This window comes from Plectrocnemia conspersa, unplaced genomic scaffold, assembly GCF_051122295.1.
Source record: "Plectrocnemia conspersa isolate PC_06_02 unplaced genomic scaffold, ASM5112229v1 ptg000005l, whole genome shotgun sequence".
In the NCBI taxonomy this organism is placed as follows: domain Eukaryota; kingdom Metazoa; phylum Arthropoda; class Insecta; order Trichoptera; family Polycentropodidae; genus Plectrocnemia; species Plectrocnemia conspersa.
Genome location: NW_028277169.1, coordinates 17,188,261 through 17,213,098, shown reverse-complemented (window position 1 = coordinate 17,213,098; position 24,838 = coordinate 17,188,261). Strand labels below are relative to the sequence as shown.

At 33.7% G+C, this 24,838-nt stretch overlaps 3 protein-coding genes across 5 annotated transcripts in view; 1 reads left to right on the top strand and 2 right to left on the bottom strand.

Moving 5' to 3' along the window:
* Positions 1-1,169: 1,169 nt before the first annotated feature.
* On the bottom strand, positions 1,170-7,082 carry LOC148234976 (gem-associated protein 6-like). The gene is made up of 3 exons (XM_088185983.1): positions 6,892-7,082; positions 1,659-1,822; positions 1,170-1,593 (listed from the first exon to the last, which is right to left on the bottom strand). The coding sequence occupies exons 2-3, from the start codon at positions 1,793-1,795 to the stop codon at positions 1,227-1,229; spliced, it is 504 nt and encodes a 167-aa protein (XP_088042109.1). The 5' UTR covers positions 1,796-1,822; positions 6,892-7,082; the 3' UTR covers positions 1,170-1,226.
* Positions 2,995-5,127, top strand: LOC148234977 (testis-expressed protein 10 homolog). Its single transcript, XM_088185982.1, has 2 exons — positions 2,995-3,421; positions 3,486-5,127. Exons 1-2 carry the CDS (start codon positions 3,062-3,064, stop codon positions 5,094-5,096), a joined length of 1,971 nt encoding a protein of 656 aa, XP_088042108.1. The 5' UTR covers positions 2,995-3,061; the 3' UTR covers positions 5,097-5,127.
* A 230-nt stretch (positions 7,083-7,312) lies between the features above and the next one.
* nompC (no mechanoreceptor potential C) overlaps positions 7,313-24,838 on the bottom strand; it is an 89,981-nt gene continuing 72,455 nt past the window's right edge. For 2 of the 3 annotated variants that reach the window (XM_088186367.1, XM_088186365.1), the window contains exons 6-17: positions 21,625-21,838; positions 21,356-21,552; positions 20,885-21,286; positions 18,403-19,630; positions 18,145-18,344; positions 17,542-18,078; positions 17,241-17,447; positions 16,482-17,172; positions 9,485-9,699; positions 8,443-8,571; positions 8,230-8,362; positions 7,313-8,158 (exon numbers count right to left, since the gene is read on the bottom strand). In XM_088186367.1, the coding sequence (XP_088042493.1) occupies positions 7,950-8,158; positions 8,230-8,362; positions 8,443-8,571; positions 9,485-9,699; positions 16,482-17,172; positions 17,241-17,447; positions 17,542-18,078; positions 18,145-18,344; positions 18,403-19,630; positions 20,885-21,286; positions 21,356-21,552; positions 21,625-21,838 (4,362 nt within the window). In that variant the 3' untranslated portion in view covers positions 7,313-7,949. The remainder of the gene's footprint in view (positions 8,159-8,229; positions 8,363-8,442; positions 8,572-9,484; positions 9,700-16,481; positions 17,173-17,240; positions 17,448-17,541; positions 18,079-18,144; positions 18,345-18,402; positions 19,631-20,884; positions 21,287-21,355; positions 21,553-21,624; positions 21,839-24,838) is intronic. The other variant, XM_088186366.1, reaches the window with a different exon arrangement.

Sequence of the window (24,838 nt, the reverse complement as noted above, 5' to 3'; positions counted from 1 at the left end):
ATAAAGGTCTTTATTGTTTGTCTTATGATGATACAGCGATTCTTCTCGAGGGTATATTTATAAACCTCCTTTGTTTAAATAACGATTTCTAATGGTAAAGTATAAAATCGTCCTATATATGCCTAACAACTCAACGTAGTTGGCCTAAAGCGGAACATGCACATATTAGGTTGTCCCATAAGTTAATAAATGAGTTAAAAATTAAAACGTAATACTTTTACTAAATTATATATTCTCTATATGTTATCATTTTTTTTTATATGAATCGAAAAATAATATGTTTTTGGAAACAATAAGTTCTTGAATGTCGTTTTTATATTCGTTTTTGTAAAATATTTTATACCATTTAAAAACTGTTACAAGGATCTAAATAGATAATAGTTGTTTAGAGCAACGTCTGAAGAATTCGGTGGGTAAGAAAGGAGTTCCCAAGAAAATTCATTGATTTTTTATCATCTTGGATATATGAGGGCGAGCGCAGTCTTGGTGTAGTTATTCTACTTTCATTCATAAGGGAAGGTCTTTTTATGGTCTTGTCGCTATTAAACGTATTAACTGAGCACACTATGTGTCTGTTGTAATTGTCTGCCTATAATACAATAACTCATAATGCATTATGCCCTTTATATCCCACCAAATGCATAACATTATCTTATTAAGGTTTGATCCTGTTCTCGAGGTTGGATTTGAGGATCGATTGGCGTCCTATCACTGCCTTTTACATCGCATGTTAGAGTAAATGATCCACTTCTCATCTTCAGTAACAATTTGACTCAAAAATAAATTTTTGTTCTAGAATAATTAATTATTGGCATATTGAGGTTTGCTGCGTGAGGTTTTTCTCAGACAATTTATAAGATACACATATTCTGCAAATTAAAACCTTTCCTATATTTTTAAATACATATGTGAACTTATGTTGGCAACATGCTGAGCTTTTGTGCTAGCTTCTGTATCACTAATCTCGGACCTGCTTTGTTGGCCGCCCTAATTTCCTCACTATCAACCCCTAAAGATTATCACCCTTACATAGATATTCAATGGCAAAATTTCTGGAACGAAATTTTTAGAACCACAGTGACACATTTGGTACTTTCTAAATTTAATGGCATCTCTGCTATTGTCGCATTATAAACCGAATTGAAACTTATAAAGCATAACACAGCTTAATTTATTTTATATTTTAAATTTACAAATATGAAAAGTAATACTATGGCAAAATACAATTAAATCGGATTATTTTCTAAATCATCATTTGGCATATTATTCATCAAATGTTGCACTCTGGACAAAACGATAGGATTACTAGTGACGCAATCTTCGATCCTGTATGGCGGTTGGATAGACACAGCTCCATCGTGTACTATTAAAACTCCATTAGTATCTTTAACGGGAATCAAATTTCTTAAAAGCCAATTGTGAACTCTGTTTTTCTTCATTTCGACATCGAAGTCTAATGGCAATTCGTTCTTGGTTACTATTTCATGTTTTATATGATCGGCTGGTGCATCACAAATATTAATCTCTTTAATAGAACTTCCTATGACGAAAGATATGTCGATCTGATTGTTTACGTTCGTAGATAAGACGACGCTGAAAATATTATTTGGACGTTATAGTTGTTACATATTTCTAAGCTGTATATAGGTTGTACTTACGTTTCGCTGTACGGATCGATGGAATGTACAAATCCGTGATATAATTTATTAGGCGTAGTTACGCAGACGTATTTATTTATTAGTTCATTTGCTTGTTTGATGTCTTTTAAATAGGAAGAACACGTATCCCGCGCCATTGTCGCAGAATATATGAAGCAATGTTGCTAGTTAAAAGTGACATTTGACAGTTGATACAATAAAAATTAAAATAATATAAATTAGGCAAAAATATGTTTTTATATACATTCGTATATATAGCATAATTTTTAAAATAAAAAATATTTTTAATAATTAAATATAATCCTATTTTTATACAAATGTTAATATAACTATACAATGTAAATGAAGCATTGCTTATAGTTGATAAAGAGAAGAAATTAAAATATTTTTAGTAATTTATCCGTCGATGCTCGTAGACTTTTAATAAAGATAAAGAGTCATGACTGCGCTCATTTTCCTGGCCGTAACGATAAAGCAAGCCAGACACAATAATTATTTTGGCGATAACTACAGGGATCTGGAACAATTGATGTAAGATCGATCATACATTTTTTCTTAAATACTATTCTCCGTATGTGGAATAAATTGGGGTAGTATGTTGTTGCGACCTCTCCCCTTTGGAGATGGCCGTCTTTTCTTCTCGAAAGACCACCGTCTCTCGACGGAATTAAACGCCTCTAACCATAGAAATGCTTTATTATCAGAGTTTACATCCTCAGAATCCTTGCTGACGCACGACCATACGCCGTGACAGCTGAGGCGTCTTCAGGTTATTTATACACAAAAAACCACGCACGGCCATAACACACTTTTATTCGGCCATGCATAAATATATGTAAAATTGTCGGAACATTGTTTATATAACGTTTTCCAACCAATTTAATAGAGTATTCCAATTTATCTGTTTAATATAAAATCACAAGCATCTTTTTTTTCAGCATATTAAAAAACCAACATCCGCCAAAAATGATCCAGTAATATAAAAATCCGAAGATATCCTTAAATTTATGTGTTCTTTTTCAAAAGTTCGAAAACTTAAGATGGATCATTCTTTGTCTACGTATCTTTGTAAAATAAATAATATATGTTTATAGGCAATCATGATGCATGGGAAAACTTTTCAAGTCATGGTGGTCTGATTTTTGTTAAATAAATATAATAAATACAGTTATTTAGAAGAACTGCTTGTAAATTTTACGGTGAAAATTATATTTTGCATAAGATCTATGTGTTCTTTCTATGATCTATTTTTGTTCTAAAACATAAATATTATTTCAATAAGAAAAAATGTCGATAGACATATATAATGTTGTTATGGCCAAAATTAAAAAGTATTATTTCCATGCGGCCATCCGTCAGATTGACAACCCATAACCACAATCTGTGAGTAAAGCACTGCAAAAATGGGTAAAATAAAAGCCACCCGTCACCAAAAATTTCTAAAATCTGAGAAAGCTAAAGTAAAATTGAAAGCCAAGAAAGAACTTCCAAAAGGAACCAACGATACGAAGACAAACTTCAAAGTTAAGAAAATAATAATAAAGGAGCACGCCAAGCCGGCTGCGGGAGAAGTAGTAATAAAAAATAAACTGGGCCTTAAAGAACTATTGTCGAGACTGCGACATTTTAATACTAATTCAAGAGTTGACGCTTTGATTGGTATCAAAGAGTTGGTCAAGGTTCATTCTGACCAAACGATTTTCTTGAACGTGGGAGTGTTACTACATGGAGTTTGTCCGCTTGTTTTGGATAAAGAGCGCTCGGTAAGAATAATAGTTGCCTTGATATATAAATAAACGATTTTTTTTAAATTGTATTGGTTTTTAGGTCAGGCGAGAGGCTTATCACACTCTTCATTGTATTTTGGAACCGCAAACCTCTGTAAAGATACTACCGTTCTTTGATATTCTCTGTTCGTATCTTCGATGTGCGATGACTCACATAGACACTAATATTCATGAAGATTCGCTCTTCTACTTTGACGTTTTGTTGTCATGCGTTCCTAATTTGGTAGTTGTGAATTATCATAAAATTTTTCCTAGCTTTTTGGATATGATTTCTAAGCTAAAGATTGATTCTAAACCGGGTAGAACTTTAACAATGAACCTGGGAAGTAAAATGACTAGCGTAAAGTGGAGGACAAAGGTTTTATTGAGACTTTTACAATTTTTGAGGACGTTGATTAATTTAAAATTAAACATAAAAGATGTTAATTCTGTACAAAATTATATTACTTACAGTTTGAAGATGTCTAGTAAGGAAATTTTGAAAGGCTGTACTTTTCATTACGATAAGAGTAAGTGTGATTATTTTTCGTTATATAAAGGCATCAAAATAAGTAAAATATCGTGTTTTTCGAAAGATAAAAATATTATGGCAAAGTGTAACGAGAGCGATAACGATAAATTACAACAATATGTCGAGGTTTTGATGCCGCTATTGTTCGATACTTGGTTAGAAGTGAGACCCGGAGCTTCTAACGAGAAGAAAGTCGAGTCGATTGTTTCTGATGAAGGATTCCTCATTCTGCAAAATATATTAGAGATTATTATATTGCTTTGGCAAATGTTGAAGATTATGGACGAAGAATTACACAATAACGACTTGAGCAAATGGTTTGTCGATAAATTTGGTAAACCGTTCTCGAATTTCATATCGGATTCGTTTCCATATTCTCAAAGCAGTACAAGCGGCAAGAAAAATGTTACAATTGAAAACAACGGATTGTGTCTTCAAGAAAATTTGAGAATATGTTACATTTATCTGATTTTTAATACGAATTTTAAAAATAAACCGCAAGAAACTGAAGTTGATAAGATATTAGAATATGTAAGATATGTTTTGGATTATGTTTCGCATAATTCTCAATGTCAAATGGAAATAATAGCGATATTATCGACAGCATTAGCGAGCGATAATCTGGTGTGCAGACCCAATATGGAATTGTTCATAAACAAATTGATATCAATTGCAATGTTGAAGACCAATCTGAATCCTGAATTTGAACATAACATATTCGAATGCTTGTGTAGCATATTGCTTAACGAAAAATTGAAAAACCTTCAATCGCTCATCAGCTTCCAGACTTGGTTGAAATTCCTGCCTAATATGTTGTGGGAAAACGTAAACATTACATCGAAATCTTTTGATATAATCGTTAGATTTGCTATTCAGAATAATGCGCTATTCAATAGCAGCGTGAAAGAAAAGTTACATTCAATCGTTACAAATTTGCCCAAAATTAAAATTATCGATATGCCGAATAGATTAGAAGCCGATAAGAAAGTTATAAATCTTTTGTATTGGGTCAATTGTTGGGATACGGAATCATTGAACGTTCTACAGGATCAACTCGCCGATAATAAATATTCTAACAAATCCAGGGAATATTTAGTTGACATTTTGAAGTTGAAAACTGAAGGTTTATATCCGATGTAAATTATATGAAATAAACGAATATGATAAGAAACCGTTTTTCATTTATCTATTAAATTTATTTAAAATCATCTTTGCTAATATAAAATAGATCTTCACGTATTTTTATACTTAGCTTGTATTAATATTGCTTAATACATATCTTGCTACTTTCACACATTAACTTTGAATACTGTGCCGTACTGATCACCCGTGACTGTCAATATTTATTTAGAATTGACGCTGGAGTGCCGGTGGTCACCGAAACATCGAGTTTTAACATTGAATATGACCGACGTGGCGCCTTTGAATCAAATGTACAGCAAAATGTTCGAGAATTTTATTTAAAAATTGAATTATTTAAGAAAAACGTGTAATATAATAAATTATAGATTTTTCATATTATCTTTGTGCGTATATGAGCTATATAATGAAATATTAAGTTTATAGTAAAGAATATCAAAGCTAATTTGGGTCAAGTATTTGTTTATTCGTTGGTCAAATAAACAAGCGCAACAATTGATTTAATGATCTCTGTATTGTTTATGATTTGTCGGAGAGCTTCCCAACCTTTGATATATAAGGCCGGTCTCAAAAGCACCGATCAGACAGACATGAAGAGATTTTAAGACATCGACAGACTGCAGAGCGGCAGACTTTGATACATCTGTATAGTGGCACACTAGAGACACTAGACGATCGAGCACGACTACGTTTTGCTACCAGAGACCTCAGAGGACCATCCTGAGGACATAATTCAGTGGCGTAGCTAGGGTATGTGCCGCCCCCCCCTATCCTTTTTTTGCAGGGTCATAAAATCAGCATTTCTTAAGATAATAAATTGGTTATTATTAAGCTCTTGTTATTCGTGGATTTATATATGTTTTAGTGCATTCAGAGTTAAGAACAACACTAGATGATCCCATCGCGAATATGCCGCCTCCAAGCAAGTGCCGCCCGGGGCGGCCCGCCCCCTCCGCCCTCTCATAGCTACGCCACTGACATAATTTCACCGCCAGCTTCTCCACCAGCGCTCGAGGAGGAGAATACTCTTTCACAATAGTTTGTTGCAACATATTTTATACTAAATAAATTGTTACCAGCTTTCCACGTCTATTTCACACCCCTAAGGGCTAGTAACCTTAAATATATTTTTCAATCGCTATTACGCTATTTTTAGGCTAATAGATTAAGTCAATTACATACAATAGAGAAGCATCTAATTTAAAAAATTTAAGGTTAGTTTTTCTAGTGTATATAAATATTTCATAATAATTTTGTATATTCATCATTGCATTATTTGGCTAATTTGAATACTGTACATATGTACGTAATATATTTATAAGTGAATTTCTTATCATGCAAAACTTAATCAGTATCACCGCATCGCTCATCGGTGACCAACGCCATGAGTATGGTTTTATATAAATATTAAAAAAAACATATTTATCATACCTACATATACATATCATATGTATACAGTATATCCATATTAAACAATTACATTTTTAAATTGTCGCAGTAGGTCTTTAATTAAAATATACTGTGGCAGGATACGTGTTAAATCATACTCAAAATCTTTCAATTTTTGGGGTATTTTGTACTGAAGTATCCAAACATAGAATGACTAATAGACTGAAAGGAGAGAACATGCAACTTATATTTTTGTCGAATGATTGTTGATTATTCTCTTAAATTAACATAGTTTTATTTATCCAAAATCACTAGAATGTGCGGAACCAAAAGAGGAAATGTCCTGATCTCATAGTCACAAGAATATTTTTATATAGAAAGCAAAGTTATTTGTATTGAAACGTACAGGTCGTAGTCGCTTCGATAGTAGGTCTTCGGTTGGATCGATAGTTATCCTTCTTGAAGTTGATACTGTTTATGATCTTGTGTGTTGGAGGTGATGCTTAACAAGAGGCGAGACCGATGTCTGTGGTAGAAGAAGTCCTTGAGCGAAGTAGTGGTTTGAGCGTTGAGGCGTAGTGAAGTCGAGTGTAAACTAAAATTTATAGTAGATCTATATGTTTGTACATTTGCACGGTGTCACACTGTTTGTACATTTGCTCGGTGAGTCGGCATGAAACATAATGTTGTTTCAAATAGCAAACTCAGTCTAAAATATATTTTCTTCTTGATTTTTTTATATTGTGTGTTAGGAGTAATACAAATAATTATATATACGATAGTAATAAAATAATTAATTGATATTATTTTATAAACATTTATTTTAAAACAAAAGAAACATAATTTAACTGTAAGGCACATACATTATATGATTATTTATTGCAAATTTCCATTTAATGATATATAAAAAATGTTCTAGCACATTTATGATTATTAATTACTTATATGAATAAATCAGTAATTCACTTGAACTTTTAATTTAATTTTACTGATAGTATTGTGTTTTTAAAGTTATTAAGTAGATGACTTTTACAAAGCGACCTTTTTGTATCCAAATGAACTGAACAGTAAACTTAAAACATTTGTTCAATAATAATGATATGATTTTATAGATAACTATACATTATGTATGTAATAAGGAACAGTGGATTTTATATTTTGGCAAGTCATACTTTTTTAGTATGTTAGAAAACATATCTTAATTATAATATAATTACATTCTTGTACATTACCAAAACATGATTATTTTCTTATTTAAATATTATGTTATAACAATGGCTATGTACACAAATACATGTTATAAGAAAAATACTTAAGTAATAATTAGGATATGTGATCAGAATATAAATCTACATTATTGCATTCTATGATATTTACAGTATATAATACAAAACAAAATCGTTTAGCTTTGTGAACTAATTAGTTATAAAAATAATTTTATATGATATGTAGTTTACTCGAGTATTAATTTGTTGCGCCTGGAAGCTCGGAAACCGTAGAAGCCACATCTTCGGATTCTGTTTTGGACGGAGCCTCAGGGGTGTCCCTCCACAACGCTCTGTAGCGCTTAGCAATTGCTTCCCAATCCGCAACGTTCTCAATTCGGGTTGTACTTGTGAAGCTTTGTTGAGAACCAAGAGGACTCAAATGTACTACGGACAATGCTACAGACTCTGTAATTGTTTTGTATAATAAAAGTTAAGATCTATTCATATTGCAGAAATTATATGGATAGGAGCATTACCTTTGGGAGCAATCTGTGTCTTTTTGACTTTTGATAACCATTTGGCACCTGCCTTTGTTCTTGCACTCATTTGACTCCTTTGAAGGCCGACTAAATGCACTAAACTAGGTCGTTTCCGTTTTGCCATCTTAGCCTGTATGGTATAATATTAATTTTAATATAAACTATGAGTACTTAATACATAAATATACATAAATATAATAGAGAAGTTACCTTGCAAAGTGCTATCAACCACATCAACCAAGTTGTTACTAAGTTCAACGGTGATGGTGCCGTTGTTGTACGGTGCATGTTTCTGATGAGCTTCGATAAACCATACTTCCATTCAATATCAGATTGTGCCTATATAAACATACAATTTTTTTATATAAAATATATTTTAATGAAGTGGATTAGATTCATATTTATATTTTATTTTACTATACATTTTATTAATATATAGGCATGTAAATGTTAAATTAAAACTTCGCTTTATACTGAGTGCAGCAGAGAAACCAGATGTGTGTGGTTCATTTGGTTGTTTATACGATACGATTCTAGTAGTCATGGAGTAGTTAAGAGAGCAACACCGAGCGTTTATTTGAATCTTCCACGATCCATTTTCAGGAGACTCGGTGTAAAATTTTCACATCTAGTATTTGTGCTTTTCTTCATCAATCGTCGACCATTCTTACATACTTGATTATTTTATTTACATTACACTATACAACAAGATTTTTGCCACAAAGATAGTATAACTAAATTTTTATGTAAAATTTCTTGTTTTTCAATACTCTTGCTGTGATAAAATACTCAATAATCATTTTTATAATGGATTATGATATAATATCATATAAAATGTGGTACAATTTTAACTAACGAGACTTGCTAAAAGCTTAATAAACTATTTGCTATTTTTATTTTCACTTCTCAAATAAACCTGTAATTTTACATACAAATTGAGTTATTTTGTGGCAAAAGAGTACATAAGTGTTGTAGTTGTAGAGGCATCCTTTTGCATTACCACATTTCAACTGTGTCTATGTTTATCTGTATAGTCAGGACTTAATTGCTCTTGATTGTCTTTACTTCAGACTCACGTTCACAACAAAATTGGAGCCTAGATACATCTGTCTGGTTCCTCTGCAGCAACACGTATGTATATCCTAGATTTGTTTATAATTTCTTATTATTTATTCAACTTTGGATTTGGGCTTTGGATTTTTGATATGAAGGATTGGAATCGGTCGGTGGGCTCTCGGCTGCGTCTCATTACCTGAATCCTCTGGTACGTGTCTGACATCATAGCAATGAGTAAATTGATCAGAACAACCACCGAGACCAACATATAAATGCCGAAGACAATTTTGTATAGATATCCGGTCCATTGAGGCTGTTGCACCGGAGGCGTGGCCTTCGTCTGATCGGTGGTCGTCTGTCCGAATACGGCGAAGAAGAGCAGCTCGAACGACAGAATCGGATTCATTTTCACTGTAACCAAACCGCAAGAACACTCGATGTTGAGTTTGCCACCAATTACCTGGATGCGTTGATAAGTGTCTGACATCATAGCAATGAGCAGGTTAATTAGCACGACCACGGAAACCAACATGTACACTCCGAATACGATCTTGAAGAGGCTCTCGGTCCATTCTGGTCGGGACTCGGGTACGTAGTTGAGGTCGTCGGGAGTCGTCTGACCGAACACAGCGAAGAACAACTTCTCGAAAGCGTCCACCGGCGTCATTCTAACTAGGGAAATGAACACCCACAAGGAGCCATGAGTTCCTCTTTCTTGAGGAGAAAACGTTGCATTCTCAGAACACAGACAGAGATAAGCCAGTCAATGCGCTAAACACTGATGCTTCCAAACAAACCAAACATAACAAAAGACAAAACATAAAAGTATCGGGCTATTGCATATGAAATGTCGCTTAGTAATTAATAATACGATTTTAGATTTTGATGTAGCTTAGCAATTTCTGTACATTACAAAATAAATAACAGGATATATTGTTGAGTTACTTTTACTATTTTATTTAAAATAATGTGAAGTACTAAATTTAAAAGTCCTTGGGCGCTTGTTATTTTGGTTGACCTTAGAACCACCATCCCCCTATATATTTACTTCAGAACTTTTCCAAGACAACTTAAATAGCATAATTATGTTCCTTAGTTTCGATTCAGTGAAACTTACTCCATGAACTAAAATTGTATAAAGACATGAAAAATGTACTGCGGCGGCGCCCCGATACGCCCCGGCCAGACTTCACTACTGGCGAAGATACATTAAAAACTTTTTCTGTTTTAAAATACATTTTTCGTAAGCTCTTTACTAAGCATTTAATCAAAAATGAGTCGCAAAAAATATATTGATCTTTTGATTACGTTACACTTTTTAAGTCAGAAATTGATAAAAGTGTTATATATATATTCTTAAAATCATCTCATTATATATATATTCTAAAAATCATCTCGTCATTTTCATTGCTATAGCAATGAAAATGACGAGATGATTTTAAGAACAATTGCTTTTTATAACTATTAAAGTTTTTTGCCAATTTATGATTAAAATATCGGAAAAATCAATTTTCTTAATAATACTTATAGCATTTTCTTTATTAATTTCCGATATTCATAGATAATACAGTAACTGATTATTTTATTATTTTTTTAATTATTCCGTTGTAATGAATATTGCAACAAAAAGTTTTGTTTAACTTAACTCTATTATTTTATATAATATATTACAAAGAGATTCGATATAAAAATACTACGATAGAAATTATATACCTATATCAATATTAATCAAGTTGTCATATTTGATTTATTTGATATATCTGATTAATTTGAAAAATTTTTTTTTTATTTATTTGAGACATATCCAAGAAAACTACTGTTATGGCCAAGTTGCAAAAGGTTAAGCCGTGCGCTCGTAAACGCTCAGACTTATACCGTTGGCGTACGTGACGTACGGACGCGGGATGTAGAAAAGTAAAGTAGGTAGAAAAACGGAATAGAAGATTTTAAGTGTTTTACAGGTCCTTCAATCTCAATAAGATATCAGAGAGCAATCAATCTCAATAAGAGTTTGATTAGCTCAGTAAAAAAATACTCTATTTAAATATAACATACAAACTTATTATGCTTTGCCATTAGAGTCTCCAATTCGAGTAATCGAGTACTCGATACTCGAGTATACTTGTCTATTTTTCAAGTACTTGATAATCGAGTATTTTGAAAATTACTCGATTAATACTCGAAATTAAAAAATTTTGAAATATTTCAGAAACAAAAATAACTTAGTTGCATAGTTCCGGTCGTCGGCTATGTTAGTGGGTACGACGGAAAAATTTCTTTTGTGTTTTCTGTTCGACAGTCCCGACTTATCTAATTTATGGCAATGAACAATATAAAATATCAACAAAAAAAAATTTTAGGTTTTATGACTATGCAGTTGTAGCGTAAAGTGTTGTAAATTGTTTATACTGATCCCTCAGCTTAAAATATAAATCAAAACAATTGTGTGTTTTAAAGGCATTTAAAGTAAAGTCAGTTCTTTGCGAACCGTTTAGCTCTAGAGTGAAAGGGATTCACCCAAATACATCTTCGAAGGATATAGATTTAAATTCTTCGCATTAATCAGAAGGAGTAGTATATTATATATTGTTAAGAAAAATAATCTATTCAAGAAGAATTACAAAATGCTATTTTGTCAATAGTCGAAGGAAATAAGAGAAAAGCAGAGAAGGGAATGAAAGAAGAGAACATAAAAAGAGAGTTAAAAAAATGTTATATCTATAAAAAGCGAACAGATATAAATTAGAAGCCTTATCCAACGCGTTAATGACAATAAGACCAACATCAACAGCAACGGAAAGGGTTTTTTCCATAACGGGAATAATAAAACCAAAGGTTAGCAGTAATATTAAATTCGAGACACTTTTTGCATTATTGTTTTTAAAAAGTATGTTCGTGAAGTTAAAATAATTGTAAAAATTAACATACTAAGTATTTTATTTATTTATTTATATGTGCACGAATTTGAATAATAGCTATTTTGGTACATTTGGTAAATACTCGAAAGTACTCGAGTACTCGAGTATTTTAAAATTTTAATATTCGATACTCGAGTAGTTGATGGTTCGAGTAATTGGAGACTCTATTTGCCATCCAGGTTTAAAATATAAAACTAAAAATAAGTGTTTAGTATTATTTTAAACCTGGATAGTAAAGCATAATCGTTACCGAGCGTTCCCACTGCTACGGTTCCGACACGATTTTATTGCTTTTGACGTGAATTTTTTGAAAATGCCACCTGCCCTCCCCCCAATTGACGTCCTTGGTGAAAACTAAGCGCAAATAATTATATTACTTTTGAGACAACTTGTAATTGCCAATATATATTAAACTTATGATTTTAAACAAATTTTAAAGCATACCTGGTCATATGGTATTCAGTTGTGGGAACGTGTAAAAACGCATATTCTGATTATCCATAAATTCCAGAACAAAGTTTTGGGTTGTGTGATGAAGGTGCTATGATGCTATAGGTGACCGAATTATTGCGCAAACTAAAATTGCGCACACGAAAATTCTTAGCATAGGTGATCATTTGATTGTCAAATAAATTTTACTTTTAATTCCTACTGCTTCATATTTTTCTCTATTTTTAAGTAAAAATTGTGTAATTATAGGAAATGTAAGTGTATCATACTAACGTAAATTAACGTAAAATATTTTTAAAACATGATGTTTCAAAATTAAAATTATATTAACATCTGTTATATATACAGACATTATTTTTTTATATATTATATATTGACGTATTCCTAAACATATTAATTAGAATTTTTCTGTGCGCAATTTTTGTTTGCGCTAAAATCACCAAAACATAGATCTTATAGCCTTTTTCTGGATTAGAAATTAAAGAAGAAGAAATCAAGAATCATGCGCACAGCTTAGGAATGTAGAGGCAGCAATACAGTGAAATCTCAGTTCATGGGACCGAAGAAAAAAATTCGTTATATTGAATGTAAGGAAGATGATATATTTTTATTTTATTTTTAATTATCATATTACTACAGTAGCAAAATAGCCTCTTACAAGATTGAAAGATCGTTTTTTGTCCATTTTTAAGGATACTGTAAGGAACAAAATAAAATTTGTTAAAAAATGTTTTATAAAAAAGTTTGAGGTTCGGCGAAACACCTTAAATATCGATTGTGAACACATCTGGTACAAGTCAAGGACAAACTGAATTTGGAGAAATATTGTGTCAAGTTGTAACGTCATTCTTAAATTCGCATCAAAATAATTCGTTATTCAGAGATCAGTCTTCGTTACAATGAAAACATTTTGTATGAAAGTATTTCGGGGACAAATTGAAGATTCGTTATACTGGGAATTTTGTTATTTCGGTATTCGTTACAAAGAGATTTCACTGTATTGATAAATGTTGCTGGAGCACGAAACGACTGTGAGATGCTACTCGTTAAGTCTTCATGTAATTGAGGGTCATCTATAGAAAATATTTTCGTAATTAGATAACATACTATCTAAATCCGTATTTCATAGAAAATATTGCTATTACTGCGGAGTTTATTAATAAATATAATGATATCGGTCAAACTGCGCCACAAGAAAATATTCGATTTCGTATTTGACATTTCATATGCATTTACCTAATATGATAAAACAAACTTAAAACTAAACAAAAAATCCCATCCAACTAAGGTCATTCCGAAAAAGCCAAAGAACAAACAAAACAAACAAACAAACAACGAAAACAATAATAATGCCAGAACATTGTAAAAAAATAAAATTAAAACATACTGACGGCATCCTCGTGCTGCGGCCGCGCCTCTAATCAATCAGCCTAAAACTGAACATTGCCTAAATCGTACCAGTGCGACCTGAAACATGACAAAAATCGGGAAAAAGAAAAAGAAACACATATAAAAGTGCTACCGCATTCCGTTGGTCATTCGTATTCGAGATAGTGTTGGTATGTTTGGTCAATATCAAAGCACACATTCAATAAGAAAAAAATCAAAACAAAAACCATCTAAGTAAAAACACATCGAACGGGTATAAGACCAGATTTTCGTTTATGAGACAAACAAAAGGCAAACTCCATGCTATGATGTACATTCCTTATACATAATAATAATAATAATAAACACACACATGTTATGCATAAATATAATATAATATAGTATGTATTATATGTGTTGATATCATTCTGGAAGAAAAATAATAAAGCATTCGTAGGATAACAGTCCATAATGATAAGGATAGTGATTTTAGTGAGCGGGAGGCATTCCAACACCGACTATTTTATTGCGAGTGGAGCCCTTTTGAGGCGCGGCTGTACATGAAAGGCGCCCCAAGACGCCCTTGTTGTGGTCCAAAGAGCGTCGCAGGGCGCCGGTCTTTACTTATCCCTCACTTACGCCCTCCCCTGTGCTTCTTTCTGTAGTTATCTGTATGATGCCTTTTGGGCGACGGATCGATCCATTCCACATCTTCTAGAATCCCACGCTTTTCTCGTGTGGTTTCGGGGGTATCGGGATTATCATCTAATTTTGCATAATTAGGTTATATAAATCCGTATTTAGAAGACATAATAAAACATACACACTTTAACATATTAAAAACAATACTTCAATTTTTTTAATCTGAAAAGATGATGCTATTTTACAGAACGTTCTACTCCGATGTAGGTTGACGCACATTTAGCCAAGAATTTTGCTGTTGTAAGTGAAAGTATGACCAAAGACCCGAAATTGTCGATTCGTCGGCGTTCGCAGCTTTTGGGCTCCCTTTGACACATTTTTCATGTGGACGTATAAAATTCAGATAACACAATAACTGAAGCCCTGACAAGGAAGAATTTACGTAGATTAGTTGTTAGAGCAGGAAGTTGAAGCTGATTTTTTTTTAAAAAAAAAAAATCTTCTCTGATGAGGTACATTTCTATCTCTCTGGGTATGTTAATAAGAAAAATTGACACAAATTGGGCAAGGAACATCTTTATGTGAATCACGAGGGACCATTAAATGCCCAAACGTGACTGTTTCGTGCGCATTGTGGTCAGGCGGCGTCATTGGGCTTTACTTTATTGAAAAATATGAATGTTGGACTGTTAACAATCAACGACAACAACGGTGAAACAATTATCTATTAAATATTGAATTAGATAATAATTAGAGAGGGCTCTTAACCCTTTCACGTCCATACGCAGCTCTTTTTTTTTGAATAAATTAAAAATTTACTTTGTTAAAGGGTATAAACATGTTAATTTAAATCTGTAGTATATTTTATATTAATAAAAATTAAAGTATTTGTTGAACATTCGGTGTAAATCATAAGCCATTTGCAAGCGTTGCTCGCCATGGCATGCATAAATCCGCGGTGAAAAGGTTAATAATAAAAAAAACGTGACGAATAGCTTAATAAAGATATTATAAAACGTCTTATATTTGAGAATAGCTTTTGGGATTAAGATATCTAATTTACGTACGATCAATGTATGTATAATACGTACACTCCAACTCAGTATTGCACTTTTACGCACGTTAAATCAAAACAGGTTTGAATACAGAACGTCGTGTCTACTCTATAAGTGACCAGCGATCAAATACATAATTAGTTAACGACTGTTTTACGACTGTAACTAGGTTAATGACGGTATTCAAAGATCCGCAAGAGCATATCCGCATTCCATTTATATCAGAGATACATCAGCACAGTAAATACTTCCATACATATATTTACAGTATATATCTTCAGAGTCCTAGGGATATTCCTTTTGCTTCGAATGACTTTGTAGGAACAAAGAACAAATAACTCTAACAAAACATACATTTGTTAAAATTGAATATATCTGAGAAAAGAACATTAAGAGTTAACGAATAAATTAACTGTGTCACAGAAGCATAAATTATCCAAACAGCACTGGATATTTAGGAGGATTAGCAAGATAAAATTAAATCGACAGTTGGCCGGTGTACGGAGTAATTTACGCCGGCCTAACATCATGAGACATGCAACATCGCTCAGCTCAGCATAAGCCAGCGTTCAAACACATTTATAAGTTACTCAGATTAAAATAATTCAACAAAAAATACGTACAATTATTTAAGCTTAAATGTTTTTAATCATGTTAAAGTGTGCAAATATTTATCTTATCATTTTTGAATACTCAAACCATGCATACTGCATTTTTCTTATATTATATTGTATTTCAACAAGCTAGAAATATATATTACCGTCTGAAAAGTATTCCCTGGGTCTCGGCCTCGAAAGTCTCCTGACTTCTTCTGGCGTGAAGTTCTTAAACGGCTGATTCAAAGCCACTATGTGCATGGAGAATCCAAAAACGAATATAGCCAGCACGGCCAAGAACCTCGCCAAGTCCTTCATGAGATCTCCGATGATGATAGCCCACGGTCCAAATAGATGATGGAAAGATAAGAAGTCCAAGATCTGCACGCAGGCCAGCAGAAACGACAGGGCGAAGAACTGATTTCTGCAGTACATGAGCGTAGGCCAGTAAGGCTTGTCGATGAAGAGCATTCCGCAAACGTGAGCACCGACACCGCACATGCCGAAGAGCAGCACGAACAGTTTGATCCATCCCAATCCGGATTTTTCACTGGGGTTCGTTAGCTCGAAGAGCAGGAGACCACTGAGCCAGATCAATAAGCCCCATTCGTACCAGTAAGGCACCATACTATTTCGCACCACTGGATATATAGGCGTTATACCGGACACCATCAAGAGCAGCATGAGATGTATGTGCGAGGTTAGGTAAGACATGAATTTTATAATTGGCACTTTATTGTACTTGTGTCCGAGAGGCAGAGTGAAGACTACCCAAATGGGCGGACAAATCACAAACCCAACGAACAGGACCATCGTCCTCCAGGGAGCCCATGTTAAACTACCTCTCCAGAGTTCCTAAAAAAAAATAGATTCAAGTATAAGAAGAATAGAAATTAACTAAAATATTAAATACAACAACTCACTTGAAGATATCTTTGTACTACTGTATGCGCGATAACTTCTTTTTGCTCATTCTCAATAAGCACGTCTAAAAACTCGACGTTTCTCCTATCAGTTGCTGTTAAAATACGACCTGCTGAATCTGAACCAGCTGCTAGGGCCAATAGTTCAGTAGCCATAGCTTCGCATTGTTTTCCAGCAGCTATCAGATCTTTAGCTCTTTCTTTTTCCTAAAAATATATATGAATAATCATTAATAAATTGAATCGGTCAATACCAGTATTTATTCAAGGAAAATAAATATATTATTAATCTGAAGCTTACCTTAGATGATAAATTTATATAAATATTTGATAATTTGGCAGCTGCGTCTACTGGAGCTGGTGATACTAGGATGAATTCTTCTATTGGTCTATTGTTGTAGTTCTTAGAGCAAACCATTAGATTGTAAATAAACCTTTTATCCTCCATCAACGAATATGTGTCGTGTTCTTTATGCAAAAGGTACTCCAAAACATCGTTATGTCCTTCCGAAGCAGCGAACCATATAGGAGAGCAGTTAAAATTTGTTTCGCTCTTCGGAGAAGCTCCTGATTCACACAATAGCTTGACAACGTCCAAGTGTCCAGCTTTCGAAGCGCAATGCAAAGGCGTCCATCCGTTTTTATCAGTCGCGTTGATTTCAGCACCTTGACCCAATAACACCTCGACCATTTGATAATGCCCATGAGTTGAAGCAATGTGAAGACCAGTCTTTCCGTGTCTGTCTATACTTTGAAGCAATTCAGCTGATCTACTGAGAAGTAAACCAACGATCGACATATGACCTCCGAAGCATGCCAAATGTAACGGATTATAACCCTAGAATATATAAAAATATTGATATAAATATCTACACCCACATCTTAAAGAATGAATAAGACATACATTTTCAGTTGTTGCAGCATCGACTTGCACCCCCGCAGAATTCAACAGTAATCGTACAACATTTTCATTGCCAGAATACGCCGCTAAATGTAAAGGTGTCATTCCAGATTCAGAACCCAACTCTCCAACCAACGAAGAACCGGTTGGAGTATCTGATTTTACAGTTCCAGGAACATGTACTAACAATTCTCTTACAGTATCTAAAATAATCAGTATTTTATTTTAAATATTTTTTTATTTATATTATAGATTACATACCCGCTTGTCCATAAAATGCTGCTACATGTAATGGTGTAAGTCCCAGCTTTTTACTGAAAATCTTCAACGAATTTGATGTCCTCATGACGTCCAAGACATGTCCGTGGCCGTTTTGAGCTGCCAGATGAACAGCCGTGAATCCAGCTTTGTTTTCATCTGTGATTGAAGCACCAGCTCTTACCAATGCCTTTACAACATCTGCGTGTCCTCCTTCAGCTGCCAGTTGCAGAGGAGTTGAATCATTAACTTTATTTCTAGCGGCTATCACACCATTCCTATCGAATTTCATTAGTTCCTCAATCACTTTAACAGATCCTTGCATCGCAGCAATGTGAGCACAAGTATTCCCCTCTCTATTGGTAGCCAATACTAAATTTGGATTGGTCTGTAGAAACAGTTGAGCTACTTCTGAAAAATTATTCAAAGCGGCCGCGTGGATAGGTTTCTGTCCACTTTCATCCGTAGCATCTATATTTGCGTCTAATTCCAATAATAAACGGCACACTTCTATCTGTCCACTAGCTGCTGCTAAATACAAAGGAGTCTGTTTCTTCAAAGTCAATACGTCTATAACAGCGTTGTGATCCTTGATCAAAAACTTCACAAGATGTGTGTAGCCGTTCATGGCTGCTAAATGCAAAGCTGTTCGACCGTTTCTTGATTTGGAATTAATAAAAGCTTTACTGGTCAAAAGAGCATCGCATACTTCTAGATATCCTCTTTCAGCAGCCAAGTGCAAGGCAGATCGACCTTCCGTATCAAACACATCCACCCTAGCATGATTAGTCAGAAGCGTATTTACAAATGACATGTGTCCTCTATGGCAAGCTATCAATAAAGGAGTCCATCCGACTGTAGATTGCTTGTTCATTGCTTTCTGTACATCAGTTGCAGCCATATGCTCTAACATCTCGCTCAATACGTCGTTGTTACCAGCGACAGCACAGTAGTGAAACGCCGTTTCTCTGAATTGCTTAGTCTCCTGTGGCACATTAGCACCATTTTGAATCAGCAGCCGTACAACTTCACGATCGCTTCCTTCTTGTTCGACTTCTTCTTTACTGATGCGACAAGCGTTATGTAAAGCACTAGCTCCATCTTCGTTCACCATATTGATATAAGTGGTCACTGCTTCGTCTCCTTGCATTTCTCTTGTGTAATCAATCAAATGCTTAACAATATCTGGTCTACACCCTCTGCATGCCAGATGAAGTGGAGTTTCACCGCTCTAAAAATCAATAAAATATATTTAGCACACTGTAAAGAATTTTTATTTCATTGACACAAATATATAATAGAGGGTGTTCCAATGCACACTGTAAATCAAACAGCTGTCAATAATCACGCAGGTTCAAAGTGTGAAATGCTAGTTTAAGACAACACATTTATGATATGGATCATTTAACCATCGCTCAAAGCGTTAGAATTGTTCCACAGAAATAACAATTCTGTACGAACTGTGTATCGAAATTTACAAGAACATCAATTTCATCGTACTACTAAACAAACAATTCGAAATTTTGCGAAAAAATTGAAAAGACTGAAGGCATTGGAGTTATGGTAAGATCTGTGCTTCATAGTGACGCCCATTCAGCTGAGAATGTTGTTGCTATAAGTGAAAGTTTGACCGAAGATCCGGAATTGTCAATTAGTCAGCGTTCGCAGATTTTGGGCTTTTTCTATGGCTTTCTTTGGCGCATTTTACATTTGGACTTGCACTTAATAATACCGTAAAATTCAGTAAGCATAATAACTAAAGCCCAGAGACTATGAACAGCGAAGAATTTACGCAGATTAGGTGTTAGAGCATCAGGAATTTGATCATATCTTCTCTGATGAGGCACATTTCCATCTCTCTATGTACGTTAATATTAAAAAATACCACATATGAGGCGAAAAAAATCTTCATGTAATTCAGAAGAGAACATTACATGCCCAAAACGTGACTGTTTGGTGCGCATTGTGGCCAGGTGGCATTATTGGGTTTTACTTTTTTGAAAAGGTCGGACTGTAACACTCAATGGTGAGCTAGCCGATTATTTTTGACACGAAATCAAAGATAATGATGTAGAAAACACGTTGTTCCAATAAGATGATGGAACTTTCCACACAGCAAATGCAACGTTGGATGTTTTGCGTAAAAAGTTTTCAGGTCACATTATTTTATGTTTTGTTTGGCCGCCAAGATTATGCAATTTAACGCCGGTGAAATTTTTTGGAGGGCTACGCTAAGAGTCATGTCTACGCCGACAAATCCAAAACGTTTGAGCACCTAAAAACCAACATCGCAATATACGAAGAAGTCATCGAAAGGATCGGCAACTGCAAAAAGTTTAGAGACGGCCATTTATTTGATATTATTTTTCATATTTAAGGCAATTCATCAAATGTTCGACTAACAAAAAAATCCAAAGATATCCTTAAATTTTTGTTTTTTAAGAAACTAAATAGAAAAATATAATATGTGAATATATATGCATACCTTCGATTTGTATAGAGGATCTCCACCGTCTTGCAACAGCAACAACAGCGTAGATAAGTTTCCATGTTGAGCTGCAACATGAACTGGAGTCTGGCCATCTTCAGTTGGAATGTTAGTACCAGCTCCCGACTTCAGCAACATTAAAGCGCATCTATCACCACCAGGAACTCTTGAAGCTAAATGCAATGGAGTGTAGCGTTGTTGGCCGCCTCTAATATGTACATCAGCACCATAACCTAGTAATGTTTCTACAACAGACGGTTTACACGATTCTACAGCTATATGAAGAGCGGTATAATTATCGTTCGTTGTCACGTCTACTTTTTCGCCTTTTTGCAATAAAGTGTTGATGATACCAACGTGTCCGTATTTGGCTGCTGTGTGAATACTCCTAGCTCCACCCTAAAAGTGTTGTATTGTTATAAATTTACATGCAACCCAGTAGATTAAATATTTTGGTATGCTACTAACCTTATTAGGCATGTGTAAGTACACGCCCTTTTTGAACAGCATCATAGCGCAATCGGCGTGGCCGTTCAAAGAGGCGATATGCATCAAAGTGCTGCCGTCTTTGGTTCTCTCAAATATACTAGCTTTGAACTTATCGGCGAGCAGCTCTATAATTCCTGCATGTCCGTTTTCCGCAGCCAAGTGCATTGGCGTGCGATCTGAACCAAGAAGGAAGAAATTCACGTGACACTATTTAATCTATTGCATAAGCAAAGAGTTTGAAGTCATACCTTGATGGTCCGTTATGGCAGCGGATGCCCTGACTCCATAGAAGTATTTTACTAGTGTTTCGTCTCCTTCTGCTGATGCGATGTGAAGAGGCGTTTGACCATCGCCATTCTGCGCGTCCACGCTACTGCCGTAGTCGACAAGGATCCTGACCATGTCCACGTCACGTCTCCTTGCTGCCAGGTGAAGGGCGCAATCTCCATTGGTACTCGTTGCCTAAGTATAAATGAGTATGAAATCATGCGATGGCAAAATACAAGATTTCTCTTATAGCTTCGAAAAATATACAATAATATTGTAGATTAACGGATTCTCATGTTTTGGTTATAAATTATTTTTATAAATATTGGAACAAATATAAATTTAATAATATGTTCTCAAATTATTACTTTCAACTAATTTTTTATCTTAGTAGTTAAAATATTGAAAATTATATGTGTGATTTATTTTTATTAAATCTTTCATTATAACCTGACGGACGTAAGCCCAATGCGTTATAGTGGGGGTGAATCTGTATCAAATGAGTAAGTTAATCAAGTGATTTTATTTTATGTGAAAAATAATTTATCTCTCAGAGGTACGCAAAAAACTATTGGTGAACATAGTTCAGGATTTTTTAAATATCTAATATAATTAATAAGCCGATACAATGACGATTGAGGAACACGTCGTCTGTTTATTATTTTTATAATAAAATTCAAGACGAATTTTTCTCACTCTTAGGGAATCATGTTTGAAAGGAAATTATTTATAGAGTTCAAGAATCGAAAAACTTTTTTTTAATGTTTGAATATACACCCGATGTATCGCATCACGAACAAATGTGGAAAATTAATCGATATGTTGCTATTAATGGAAAATCTATTACGATTGAAGAAAGCCTTATAGATTTCATTGCAACTAAAAAAATATCGATAAATTATAATTATCAGAGATCAAGCATTTAATAATCTGGTGTTTAAAATTGTGTACAAGGCATAATTCATCGAAAAAAAAAAACTTCAAAAAGTAATAAAGATCCTTGATGGGCCTCAAGAGCAAATGCCATCAAGGAATTGGTTCAGCAAATACCATTTGTATATAACGTGTTGATGGATTTAAACAATAAAATTAATAATCCTTTCATCGTATCGAAATTTGATGCCTATTGAAATAGATACATTTTTCTGTACACTATGCATAGAATTTAATATTGCAAGAAATTAAAAGAGTAAACTAAACTTTGCAGTCGAAAACGATGACTATAATTAAAGCTACACGTGTAATACAAGGATTATCTAATTTCTTGCAGCAATGAAAGAACACAATATGGAAAAATATTTTTTTCGAAAAGTGAGAAATTTGCTTCAAAAATGAAATTATATATAGAAGTACAAAATGAACGATGTACAATTTTAAAATAAGATGATCGATCAATATGTTTTTTATGATGTTAGAAATGTATTTTAATAACATAACTTAGATAACTATTCTAAATCTATATGAAATTTCATCACATTTCGAATTTTTAACAGGAGGAAAATTATTGTCGATGAACGAAGAAAATTAACAAATAGCATAAATATTCTAATGAATTATTATCATAAATAATTAAAATTACACAATGGCATTACTTCTAAATCTCTCATTAAAACATTCAACACACAACGTGTGATTGAGAAAACGATGTATGTATTTATTAACACATTTCTACAGGTTTCAATACGTAACAAGAATCGCTCAATGAGACACGAATTGACTTTTGGAGTCACAAACATAGTACATAATAAATCCATAAGTACTGTAATGTTACGATACAACTGAAAGCTAGTATCTATGTATATATATATATATATATATATCTATAGTATGAAGAGCGTATATATATTTTGACTGCAACACTAAAAGGAATGCCAAATCTTTTTTTTAGCTATCAAGAAAATAATTTTATCATCTTATCAATAAAAAAATATTTGTCTATGTAAAGAAAATTATAGGTTCTTTAATATATAACATAAAAATATAAAGTGAATACACGTGCTTATGTAGTATATAGCTTTTAGTTTCAGCCATGCGTGATCGTTCTCGTTCGTCCCCAGATCGAAATTTCAATTGTAACCGAATAGGAAAAGTCGTTCAGCGATTCGCTTTGGTCGCAACGCGGAAACTTTCACACGGGAATAACATGAAATAATAATACGAAATAATAAAAAAGCAGGAAACAACAAAAGTGCCAAAGACAAACGTCACGGAACGAATGTAAAGGTGATTGATTGACGCTAAACGCTCTGGCGTTATTTCATGATAAACAATTCTTATGTAGGACAGCTCAGTGATTTATAAACTATAGATATGTGTTATCATTTTATGCATAATGTGGGTATTTAAAATAAATATATCGCATACAGAAAGGAAAGGAGGGGTGCGCCCCGGGCGGCACATGCTTGGGGGCGGTATTTTCGCGATAAAAGGACCGTTCGTGTAGTGTGGTTCTTAAACTGAATGCGCTAAAAATATATATCCACGAATAGCTAAGTTCATCAACTGCCAGTTGTATGACATGAAATACCGCCATCGTAGATGAAAATATTTTTTGCCAGTTTCTTAAAATAGAAAGTTACAGCAGTTGTTCGAGTCGAGCACGTGCTAAAATAGTGAAATGGCTGATAACATTTCATTAAACTTGTTTTGCACATTTCTTTATATGCCTATAATATGTGAAGGGTGTGTAGCGTAGCTGGGGGGAGTAGGATCAAAAAGGGCCGCCTATCACGGAAAGTTTAAGCATATAAAAGATATGCATTAAGTTACAGATTTTTAATTCGATATTTGTATAAGAGGAGGGGACAAAGTTAAAAATCGCACCGGGCGGCACAAACCCTAGCTACATCACTGAAAGTATGTACTCTATGCATCAGTTTTAAGAAGAAATTCATTTATTTATGAATTGGTTAGGGCATTTCAATCACAATCATTTGGCTGACATTTTTACTTATATGATTAGGTGTTTCTTTTTATAGAACGAATCATTTGAATAATGGAATTCATATAAAGAAAAGTTTAGTCAAGTTTGGCGGTTAGTTACGCTTTAGGACCCTACTAAAAAAGCAGATATTTATATATTGAATGGAATTCGTTTGCTTATTTGTACTCTAAGGACTTAGAAGAAAATTTATTCCATCATCCTCTTTCTACTTTCTTCTTGCCTGATCAATTTAAATTTGGTTTACCGCCTTT